Here is an 11,747-nt window from a genome sequence, read left to right on the forward strand (position 1 = left end):
GCCCTGTACTTATGTGGCTCAAGACCTAGTTTTTTGGGACGGAGTCCGAACCGCCGGCTCATCTTTGTAAAAAGAAAATTTCCAAGTTTTAAGTTTTTTCTAGACAATCACAAAAGCAAAAATCTTTAAAAAAATTACAGAAAAGGCAATCAAATGGAAAAAAAAATCTGAAAAAGAATATTTTATTGATCATTTTAAAAACTGCCACCCTAAACACCCAAGGCAAAAGGCTCATTTATGAAAGCATAAAAAAGGAGGGCTTGCCGCGTTAGGTGTATCTCTCAAAATATTTGCAGCAATTTCAAAAGGGAAGGAGATATCTGCGCGTTCTAATGACTAACATGAAAAAATACATTACTCGGGAAGACATGAACTTCATGTACAAAAGCCGAGGGGAATTACCCCATTTCAAGGGAACTGGAGGCAACAGACACCATTCTCTTTTACAATAACTATAATAGGGGAGAGAGAATAAAAAAATTGAGGGGAGAGAGAGACCATATGTCAGATTAGAAAGCAAGGCTTATTTCAGATATGATTTCCGAAAAATGGGTGGCTATGGTTGCATGGACATGAGGATCATCGTATATCTGATATAGTTTCAGAGAAAATTGCCTCCTCTCTTCCAGAGGTCACCCATTCTTCATCAGCAGCTATGGAGATCAGGCATCGCAAGTGCAAATTCATAATATACATTCACATTACAAAGAGCGTTTACAAGTGGCCCACCATAAGAGAAGGCGTGTGCCATGTCATTGATGGATTATACGGGTTACTACACCTACTGCGATCGTCTTCCCGTTTGCTCGTAGGTACACCCTCCCAAGTGCCCTATACTTGGAAAATTCCTCAATACAAACTGCTCTTTCTAAGTTCACCTGAAGAACCACAGGACGAAGCATGAGCATCAGCAGCATGAGAGAGAGACAGAGAGAGAGAGAGAAGCACTCCAACAAACTCAACACACACACATGAACGACAGAGAGCTGCCACAAATGTACTCACACCCATACTAGCCCACAGAGAGAGAGAGAGAGAGAGAGCAACGGTAGTTGTTACTGCAAGGCATGGTTGTGCCTTGAAGCCAAATGCACAGAAACCAACACAGAAAATAACAAACAAATGAATGTTTCTTACCTCTATCATTGCGCTTTGCCTGGCTGTAAGACATCGTGGTGCCTTCTTAGAGACCTTCCCCGTTTTTGGATCTATCAAAGAGAGGATCTTTACAACCCTTGCAGCCTCTTTTGCGTGGTGCACATGAAACTCCACCTGCGATTTCTCCTTTCCATTAAAATCATAGTAAAAGATGAAAAAATAAAACACTGCACACACACATACACAAACAAAGATGTTAGTGATGTTGACCTGGGAGCCGACTAGGATGGGCATTGTGATATCCAAGATGAGCACCTTCAACTCCAAAGAAGCTGCTACTGCAACTGGGTACTCGGGGTGACAGAGAACCCCTTTTGCCATTACAATAGATGCATCGATGCCCTGCAAGCCCACATCCACATTGTCCCCCGCTCTTGCAATACTGCAAGCACGTGAATCTCTCACAATACATTTCACTGTTGCAATATGTCCATAGGGCATCACTAAAACCTGAAAATTGGCATGACAGCGTCTTTCAGGTCAGTTTGAAAATTGAAGTTTGGACTTCACAGGCGAGGCTAAGACCACCATTCATTAACATTAGCTAGAGAGAGAGAGATGTTGCCATGCATGTACATTTGAGAGAGGAGACAGTTTTCAATTTTTCATGCATGTAACTTCGGTGTGTGTGAGAGAGAGAGAGAGAGAGACCTTTGACCCATTTCTGATTGCTCCAGCTTCTAGTTTACCACTAACGGCTATTTGCCCCAATGACAGTAATGATTTCATGACATCACATATAGGCATTCGCAATGGTTTTGAGGTCTCCCTAACAGGAGGTAAGAACGAATCTATGGCCTCCAAAAGATTTGATCCCTTGTACCTTCAATGCAGCAATCATAAGTTAAAAACAGAATTTGGTTTAATGTCATCTATGGATCTCAATGTTATCTAGTTCTTTATAGCAGAAGCAAAACCTTGTAAAAACTATAACTTTCAGAACAAATATGCTGAACTATCTCAAGCCTCTCTTCCTTTTTTCTTTAAAGAAGTCTCTAGCTTTTTGTTTTCTTTTTTACTGGCAATCTCCTATCTCAAGCTAGTTGGTACATATGCACATTTGAGAATAAAATGTATGGGCCACCAGCTTGAAACATAGATGACAGGAATAAAGGCCAGTTTGGCCAACTCCATTGTGTTGGAAATAAGTTCCACGTCCAATATTTCAAAGAAACTCAATTTGCAGCATGGTATTCCTGGTATTTTTTGAGAAAAAAATGATCAAATTGCTCCAACTACATCGTGGTGTCCTAGTGAGTTGGATTTCAGACTAGATTAGTCTTGGAAGATTTGGGGAAAAATGCAAGTAACGAAATACAATTTCCAATACCCAAAGAGAACTGGAACATTGTTTATGAAGAATTTCAGGTCGATCAGCATATCAGAAAGGAGTGCTCAAATAACAGGTTGCTTTCAAATAAGGGAAAAGTTTATATAAGCTGTCCACCTTATAATAAATAAGGTGCACCTCAAAAACCCACACAACAATGTCATTTTGACATTGAAAAACGATGTAATTGATCATTTGAACATGAATGTATATTGCAAAAAAAAAACAGGATTTCAAGTCATAAAAATGGAACATCTTTGTAACACATCTACGCCGTCCATTTCAAAATTGTTGAGTGTTTACAAATATGCTTGATCTACACAATTTTCACAGCTTTAGATTTTATAATTATGTGTTAGAATAGATTCTTACATCATAAGTGTTTTTGGCACCCGAACTGCATCTCTGAGCAAGTTTTAGAGAAGTGCCTTACTTTGATTGTTTAAGTTTGACACCTTATACAAACCACACCCTTTCAATAAAGGAAAAGATAACACACTTTAAGATGGCATACTTCAGCTTGCATTATTGAGGCATGCATTACATATTCTGAAGTACTAATGGGAAGTTTACTAAACTCCGTAGGCGGACTCAGTCTATCACCATCCATCATTTCACTGGACTCTAATTATTAGTATACCATTGTAACATAATTCTTTGGATTATAGTACAGTATCCCATAAATATAACATCTCAAAACTTTCAGGCAGTCCAATGACTATCTCAAACCAATGGGTTATTAATGTAGAAAAGAACAAATCAGCAAATCAATATATCGAAATGGTAATAGAACTCACCAAGTCAGCAAGCGAAGCTCAGAAGCAGTTGTTATCAAATTCTGATTCTCCATAGCACTCAAGGGTATCCATACAATTGATGATTCCTTAAATCCACATGTACGGAGAAATGACCCAAGACGCACTCTAATAAAGTTAAACCTTTCCTCAGAGTAGTGCACAGCATCCATTTTGTTTACTGCAACAATAATCTGATCAACACCAAAGCTTCGAACAAGTTGGGCATGCTCCTTTGTCTGCCCACCACCTCCATATCCATCCATCCCCGCTTCAAAGGAGCCAAGAGCTGCATCTACAACAAGAATAGCGGCATCTGCTTGGGTGGCACCAGATATCATGTTTGGAACGAAGTCTTTGTGGCCAGGTGAGTCAAGCACAACAACATGATATTTCTTCGTCTCAAAATGAGCAATCGCCACGGTCATGGTTATACCCCTTTCTCTCTCTTCAGAGCTCTCATCCAATGCCCATGCGTAAGCAAAAGAGCCTTTCCCCTACAGTAAAAACACTTTAAGAATGAATTCCAACCAAAGCAAGAACATTGACAAAACGAATATACAGTGTAAGTTCTGTTTTATGAGTGATATAGTGTTTAAAAAAAAAAAAAGAAGGAAATCTATGTGTACCATTTGCTTAGACTCCTTCTCATACTTGTGCATTTCTTTTGGAGAAATCCGTCCCAAGAGGTGAAGCAATCTCCCAGAGAGTGTTGATTTACCAGAATCAACATGGCCAACCTGCCACAAATTTAGAGAAGATAAAAAAAAGTCCAATAGTTTTAAAATTATTCAAAGTAAAGACAATAAATGTGAAGTGAATGAACAACAAATCTAAATCACTCAGAAGTATTGAAGTCAGGTGAGCTTACAATTGCAAGATTCAGCAATGGTAGAGTTTGTTCTTTCTGGTCAGGAAGCATCCATGGCTCTGGTTTGTACTCATCAAATGAAGCTGTTTTCCTACCATTAACATCATTTTTCTGATTATAAATGCTTGGTTTCAACTTTAAATTGAGAAAATCACTGGTCGTGGCTTGTATTTTATCTTCTTCAACAACACCTGAACCACTAATCGGACTTCTGTCATTAGAATTCAGACGACCAACTTTATTTGATGTAGATGATGAAGCCTCATACTTCTTGGCATTTGATACAGCTTTCATTTTTCCCTTCTCAGCAATGACCGGGGAAGTTTTTGATGGTGGAAATTGTGGAACTTTGGCTACAAAGAAACACCAAAGCAGATTTAGAATCCAGTTAGGAATCTACAGACAGTTTGAAAAATCCAACTAAGGTCATATGACAAATTGAATAATTCAGTGCAATTCAAGGCAGACACTAATTCATATAAATCCAAGAAAGGAAACAGTTGTATCAGAAACAAAAATTAAAAGAATTAGCTTTTCAACCTTAAGCAACGACAGTACAAGGATAAACTTTCCTGGTCACGGAAATTGCATTGTTAAACTAAATGATTCCCATATTTGTGTACCTCACATAAAGTTCAAACTCTAAAATTTAAGGATCACTGCCATCATAGTTTAACAGCTTAAGAGTATATATATATATAACATTAAAAAAAAAAAAAGTTTTATAAATTGTGATTTCATATTAAAATAGGGCAAAAGTCAGTAAGGGAAAATTATCCAACAAGCAAGCATTGAGGGACTAAAAAGTTCCCATTTCAAATGGATGCCTGGGGATCACTGGTTTGAAACTGTCCATACTACCTCACAATGTTAGCTGGCTTATCTAATCTAAAAGAGAGTTCGTGCGTGGTACCCAAAGGTCAAGCATTCTGAGTAAATAATTTGTTTGGCAGTTTGGCTGTGAATCACTTAGGTAAGCCCTCCTAGTTAGTGGCAGTTACTGACTTTTCATGATAAGATTACAAGCAATAGGGTGGCAATTTCATAAACTCAAACCTGTACCTCATTCATGGTCTCTTTGGGCCAGAGTGAAATAACAAAGTTATAATACCACTGCCCTCATAAAAAATTGGTCCTTTTGGCCCAGTCATAAGCATGATGTGGACCACATTATTCAGAGGTGCAGGGAATGCCAGATAGGCAAGGGGCAAAGGCAAAACACTGACCTTCATTCTCTCTGCCAGTTCATAAAGCGCCCTTGGTCCTACATCAAAAGGCCCAATTTTCACGCTTTTATCTAGTTAATAAATATGGTAAAATTTCATCTCTTAGGCTTCAGATTAGTTGTGCACATCCCAGGTTTTGTTAGCCAGAGATCAAGGGTTCGGTCCTCGAAGGTTGTCCCCAAAAAAAAAACCAAGCTGACCCTCTCGGCCAACGCAATTTAAAAGAGAGAATAGATGTAAACCCGACAAAAGCACAAAGGACAATAACAAAAAGCATATGATTAGAAATGAAAACATGGCGGTTTAATGCACCTTTTATGTCTTTTCCATACGATTTCTTCCCAGCAGAAACCATATCATCTGGGGATGCACGATCAAACTTAAAAGGGGCTGGAAAAAACAGAGCACAGTTACAACTGGTATTAGTACACTAAAGTTAACAGAGAAATAAAAATAAAAAAACAGAGAAATTTTGAAATGAAATTTTGCATAGAAGAAATCCTTCCATAAGAGTAAATCAATATAACTACTGAAATTTTTTAAAAAAATTGTTTAGTGTCCATTAACAAGTTCTCACGAAGAACAAGATCATCTTCTGAAAATTTGAGAAAAAATTTGAAATGCATGTTTTCTCTGCAATGGCACATGCAAACCTATGTTGATATGCTGTCGAGAATCGGGAATATTAAAAGCATTCTGGAAATCACTAAATTTTCCTTGACGCTGCATGGTTATAGCCATTTTGGGTTTCCCACGAGGCAATGACGCAAAAAGAGACTTAGCCAATACTGATACTCCAGGGTCTTTGCAAATGTCATCAACTGCATGAAACAGACTCCACTCTATAACTCAAAAGTGGGACCCATATGATGCACTAAAAGCTTGGACAACTCATAACACTTGATATGTAATAGGATTATGTTGAATTAGACCACTACCAAGCAAGATAAAATAATCCAGTTTCACCATGTACCTGCTTTCACCTCGAAGGAATTCCCAACTGGGGCAATGCGAACAGCACCACATATATCACAAGATGTTAAATTGTCATCGTTGTCGTTGTCGTATGTGCAAATTGCGCAACGCCAATACCCTGGCTTTGAAACCGATTGGTCTTCTTTAGGTGCCTCTCCTAAACCAACAGATTCCGAAGTATGCAAATTAAGAGCATGGAAAACAATCAAAGCTATTTACCTAAAAAAAAAACAATCAAGCTAAGAAAGCAGCCTGATCATAGACATATGCACTCATTTCTTTACAAGTAATTTGATAAAGAAGTTGGCATATATATGGTCACTCGTACATACTACCTTTACAGTAAGTAACTTCTTAGCTTTGAGAACATAGATGACATGGTTAGTAGTCAAACCACAATGGAGTATAAGACAACCCTTTGATTGGGAAGTTTCTGTGCCCCACCTGACCTATATATATTACTCCATTCCTTTTTCATTTAAAAAGGAACATGATGCAACCCTTTTACTTTTTAGTTATTCAAAAAAACAAAATAAAAGTCATTTAAAAAAACAAATAAAAGTCATTTAAAAAAACAAACAAAAGTACCTTCAATGCCCAGACAAGGCACCCTATAGAATCCATTTTTTTTATAAGCGGGCTCAATTTGACTAGTAATCAAAGTTCATGGGGAAACACAAGTCACCAGCTTGCTTAAAATCGTACAACTCTTCTGTACTGGTATCCCGGATATGGCCAATGCCAAACTGAAGGACCTCGAAAAAGCTAGAGGCCCATGGGCCAATACAATATATCAATACATTAATATCATTCATCTAAGTTCAAAAAGTCCGCTGCCCAGCCACCTGGGACGCCTCACAGCCCTGCCCTGGGCCTATATGGTCGACGGTGGTCCTAGGCGGTTAACTAAGCACCCAAGGCCCTTTTGGCGAAGCCCGAAAATGGGCCTCACGGAAAGGGCAAAATTGTCGTTTTCCCCCCTTTTCAATTGTATTGGGAGGCATTTCCGCCACCACCCCCCCCCCCCCCGAAACCCAGAACTTGATTTGTGCCACAAGAACTTTTCTATCATTTTCTTATATTTATTCTTGAAGTTTGGCTTTACATTTATGATAAAACTTTATGAGTACTTTTTTTTTAAGGTTTTCTATTTTAATGCTTAGAATATATGTCTAGCTATGTTTCTAAATTAAAATGTAAATTAAAATTTTATAATATATTTTTTAGCCATGTTTGGCTATATTTCTAATTTACATTGCAAACAATGTTCGAAAATTCGCCAGCCTAGCTGCCTAGGTGGAAAATTTTCAAGAACGCCTAGGCGCTAGTTAGGCAAGACAATTAGGTGTCTTGCATCTAGGCGCCCACCTAGGCAGGCAAGGCGCCGCCTAGGCAACCGTCTAGGCACAGCCTCGTGACAGTTTATCAAATGGCGGAAAGAACCCTCAGCACGGTTCAAAATTTACCATTTTTCCCCCCTAAAAGAGGGGGAAGGGTTTTGGGGAATATTCTAAGCCCCCGAAACCAAAACCGTGCCTTTTAGATAGAGCGAAACTCCCCAAAAACCCCTCTTTTGTGATTTATCGAAAGATCGCTAAATTTTCTATTTTTCTTTTTTTCCCAAAACAAAGGCAATAGTTCGTGGGTGTTTTTGGAGCTTCCAGTAGTCGATCTTGAGGACTTTTGGCGACCTAATAGACGAAGTTTGCATCGACATCGATTTGATTTTGATATTTTTAAAGTATTATCGTATTTGAATAAAGGTTTTGATTTGATTTTGCTATAACATATTATGTTGTGAATCATTTTTTTTTTGCTTTTAATTTTTTTCTTTTATGATATATTTACATGTTTGTAGTTGAAAGATTGAATCTTTTTTATTACCAAAAAAAAGACTGAATTTTTTTGCGATTTATTGAATTTTTTCTCATTTGGAAGATGAAATTGGGCTTTTGTAAATAGTCTTAAACTTTGGATGAAAATGATAATTTGTAAGTATTTGATATCCAAAACCAAATCTTATGGATATTAATTAATAACTAATAATTATAATATAATTTTCATCTTAATTAATAGTCCACCCGTCCCCGTTGTTGGGCGCCCGCCTAGCCACCTAGGTGGCCAATCCCCCAAAACGCTTAGGGGGTCCCTACGCCTCTTTGAACATTGATTGCAAATTTGAAAATATTACTCTTTATTTGGCTATAATAGAGTTGTCATCATCATCCAAGCCTTATCCCGACTATTTGGGGTCGGCTACAAGAATCTTGTTCCGTCATTCTGCTTTGTTTAGGGTCAATATCCTCAATCTAAGCAAATATTGTCAGTTCAGGATTCATGATAAATTTTGGTAAAATTTTATGTTGGCTGCCTACCTAACACAACCCGGCCCTTTTAACCGGACATAGGACGGGTTAAGGTAAAGTTTAAGGCCATCACCCTCTTAGACCATTGGCTATAATAGAGTAATATTCAAATTTATAGCCAAACATAGTTATTTTTCAAAATTTGTAGCCAAATGTAGAGTAATATTTCAAAAAACATCAAAATATATAATATATTCCAACCCCCCCCCCCCCCCCCCCCTTCCTTTTTGCACAGTGCCACCACCTAGGTCACTCGGCAGCCACCCCAATCTTCATCAACATTGTCATTGATATGCTTTGGCTACTTTCATTTGCAAAATTATAATAGTATCCATGAAGTTTAATTTTGGAAGAGTAACTAGCATACATCAAGTCTGGCAGGAGATGTAAAAGCATGTAGAGAGAAGATAGCATGGTTCTCTTGTATGGTACTGATCCTATGGGGAGTGGCAGGTGCATTTTGTGGCTCTCTATATGCCCTTTTATGCTGTTTCTTTTATGTGCATCTCTGATAAATGGTGGAAAGATGCCTGTGATGTCATTTGACTGATAAAGAATGTGAGTTACCATAAATAATTAGTTCTATGTCCAAGTAACCTTTTGGGCTTCTTAGAGTTACTTATATCAAGAGCAGTTGCAGCATATGGAAAGTGGGAGCTCAAAAACAACCGCGAAGAAATTATTCACGGAACCTTTTAAGATTAACTCAAAACAACATCTTCAATGACAAGCAAGTATGCATCTCAACTTACACAAACGCATTTGGGCCGCAAGGGAAGTAGAAATTAATTAAACAGACATGCAAAAACCACGTTTGGAAGCATAACTAACAAATATGAAGCAGCATATTTATGCTATTAAACATTAAGAATATGAAGAGGTAAGAGTAACATTACAGATAGATACGCCTTTGTAGCACATATGTACATGTATGCACGAAACAAAATGAACCATGTAAATGTTGGGAGGAAAATATAACAGTTTCAAAAACATATGCAGCCAACTCCATTTCCAAAGAAGAAGTTATCACCAACCATTAGATTCTAAATCATGATCATAGTCATAATCATCATGGTAGTCATAGTCCTCAGCATAATCAATTCTGTAGTTCACTTTCCGAGGCATCTTCCTGCAACAAAAAAGATCCAGATAGGTGATTCATGAAATAATGTTGCAAGTGGAAGAGCTAACAGGAACCATGGGCATACCATGGAATCTAAAGCATAAATCGTTATATATAAAATGACAAGAGATTCTTCAATGGAGATTGCCAGCATTACAACACAACCATATGCACATCTACCCATCCATCCATATTTATATCTCTATTGAATCTCTCTTGCATGGTAAGAAATAGAGTTTAGAAAAACTCTTATTGCATTGAATCCTGAAGAGGAAAAAGACAAGGGCGAGGTGACGATGCGAGGTTTGAGCTTTGAAAATTCTTTGAGTGCTCCTGGGAAGATATGAATACAAATCGAGAAAGGGCATGGGCTAATGGCCACTACTTGTGGCCAGAGAGCGAATTCTAAATAGAGGATAGACATCGCACAAGGGTTGAGGCAGCAGGCATTCCATTGCTTGAAGCATCAAATTTTTCGCTATAGAAGGACCAGTTTAAAGAGAAGCTCACTGGTTAAAATAAAACTGATTAAGAGAAAGCAATGATAAACTATAATGTGCATGAGGGGCACATGCACCAAAGAAAAAAAAGAAAGAGGACGACTAATGATTTATGGAAAGTGTACAACTGCCAACTTCTAGGGGAGTCTCACTTACTCGACACAATTGAAGGCCAGTGTCTTATCAAACCCAGCTTCCTCCAAAATATGTGGAGACCCAAAAACACGTTGCAAAAGCAATAATTCTCGAGAAAATTTGAAATTTCAGAGGTAATTAGGCTTTTAGAGCAGTGTCAAGTCACCATCATGAGAGGACAAGTATTCAAACAGAGTATAGATTCCTAAAGATACAATAGGACCATCATTAGTAATAGTCTTTGAATCAATTTAAAGTATTGGCACCCAACATTGAAGTTATTTATTTAGAAAATAAAAATAACTCAAATTGCAGCCGCCTGAGATTGGAGTTATTCAACCAGACTAAATAAATTAAAGAAAAACAAATTGGAACATGCATGAAATTACCATTAAATTCATTAAAAAAAGATGCAAAAAGACGAATTTTTTAATAAGCATTCAGCACGACATATATTTTGACATGATAAGCACAAAAAAATTGTTTCCTGTTCATATTATACTATGGAGAGTTTTCAATGCAACACTCAGATAAAGTTGGAGATTCATACCTTTCGGTTAATGCGGAAGAATTTCAAAGGTCAAACGAACAATGAATTTATCGAGCTACTTTCACAAAGGAAGTTATTGAGCTTCTTTCAAAAACCAGAAACCTTCTTAATAAATTTGTGGGCCGTCCTGCATCTCTTTCCTCATGGAACTGTATAGAAGTTAGGTTTATTTTGAGAATTTTCAATCAAAAGATACTAACTTTCAAGCAAGATCTTCGGAGTCGTCTTACAAATAAATTTAGAGAGGAAGGGGATTCAGAGTCCTCTTTCAAACAAATTTAGAGAGGAAGGGGAATAAATAAATTTAGACATGAAGGGGAAATAGGGGACAAGAACAAGAAGGGGAGGGAGAAGACCTGCTGAAAATTGAAGCTTTTGGATAACAGCAATGGAATATGTTTCATATCTCTTCTGCAATTCCTCTTCGCCTCAAGAATTCGCTTAAATTTTCACACCGCAAACCGAACTTTTCAGAATCTCTCTCTCTGCTAATAAATCTGGCACACCCTGGGAATATATATATATATCAAATTAAATGAACTACGAGCACTCCTAATGGAAATTTGTTTGTCTGAGATAACTTAGGGAAAGAGAAAAGTAGAAAGAAGAACGCACGTAGCGTAGAAAGTTGGCACATATTTTGCAAGATTTTCAAAATTTGAAGTCCAGCTAGATCTTCTATTTAGCTTTATCTTAACGATATAGTACTAAATATCTTT

At 37.6% G+C, this 11,747-nt stretch overlaps 1 protein-coding gene across 6 annotated transcripts; it reads right to left on the reverse strand.

The window, feature by feature from the left end:
- Positions 1-330: 330 nt before the first annotated feature.
- Positions 331-11,517, reverse strand: LOC18429164 (Translation elongation factor EF1A/initiation factor IF2gamma family protein). 6 transcript variants are annotated; one of them, XM_020664508.2, is made up of 13 exons: positions 11,385-11,517; positions 11,029-11,177; positions 9,755-9,849; positions 6,353-6,511; positions 6,033-6,200; positions 5,692-5,769; positions 4,154-4,506; positions 3,912-4,022; positions 3,286-3,779; positions 1,810-1,981; positions 1,369-1,608; positions 1,138-1,272; positions 331-878 (listed from the first exon to the last, which is right to left on the reverse strand). In XM_020664508.2, exons 3-13 carry the CDS (start codon positions 9,843-9,845, stop codon positions 753-755), a joined length of 2,127 nt encoding a protein of 708 aa, XP_020520167.1. In that variant the 5' UTR covers positions 9,846-9,849; positions 11,029-11,177; positions 11,385-11,517; the 3' UTR covers positions 331-752. The 6 variants fall into 6 exon arrangements, 4 of the variants coding, with proteins under 4 accessions (XP_020520167.1, XP_020520169.1, XP_020520171.1 ...); XR_016051511.1 differs by lacking the exon at positions 1,810-1,981; XM_020664510.2 differs by lacking the exon at positions 11,029-11,177.
- Between the last annotated feature and the right edge of the window lie 230 nt (positions 11,518-11,747).

Source organism: Amborella trichopoda, chromosome 3 (genome assembly GCF_054954075.1).
Source record: "Amborella trichopoda isolate Santa Cruz 75 chromosome 3, AtrichopodaSantaCruz75HAP2 v2.0, whole genome shotgun sequence".
Taxonomy (NCBI): domain Eukaryota; kingdom Viridiplantae; phylum Streptophyta; class Magnoliopsida; order Amborellales; family Amborellaceae; genus Amborella; species Amborella trichopoda.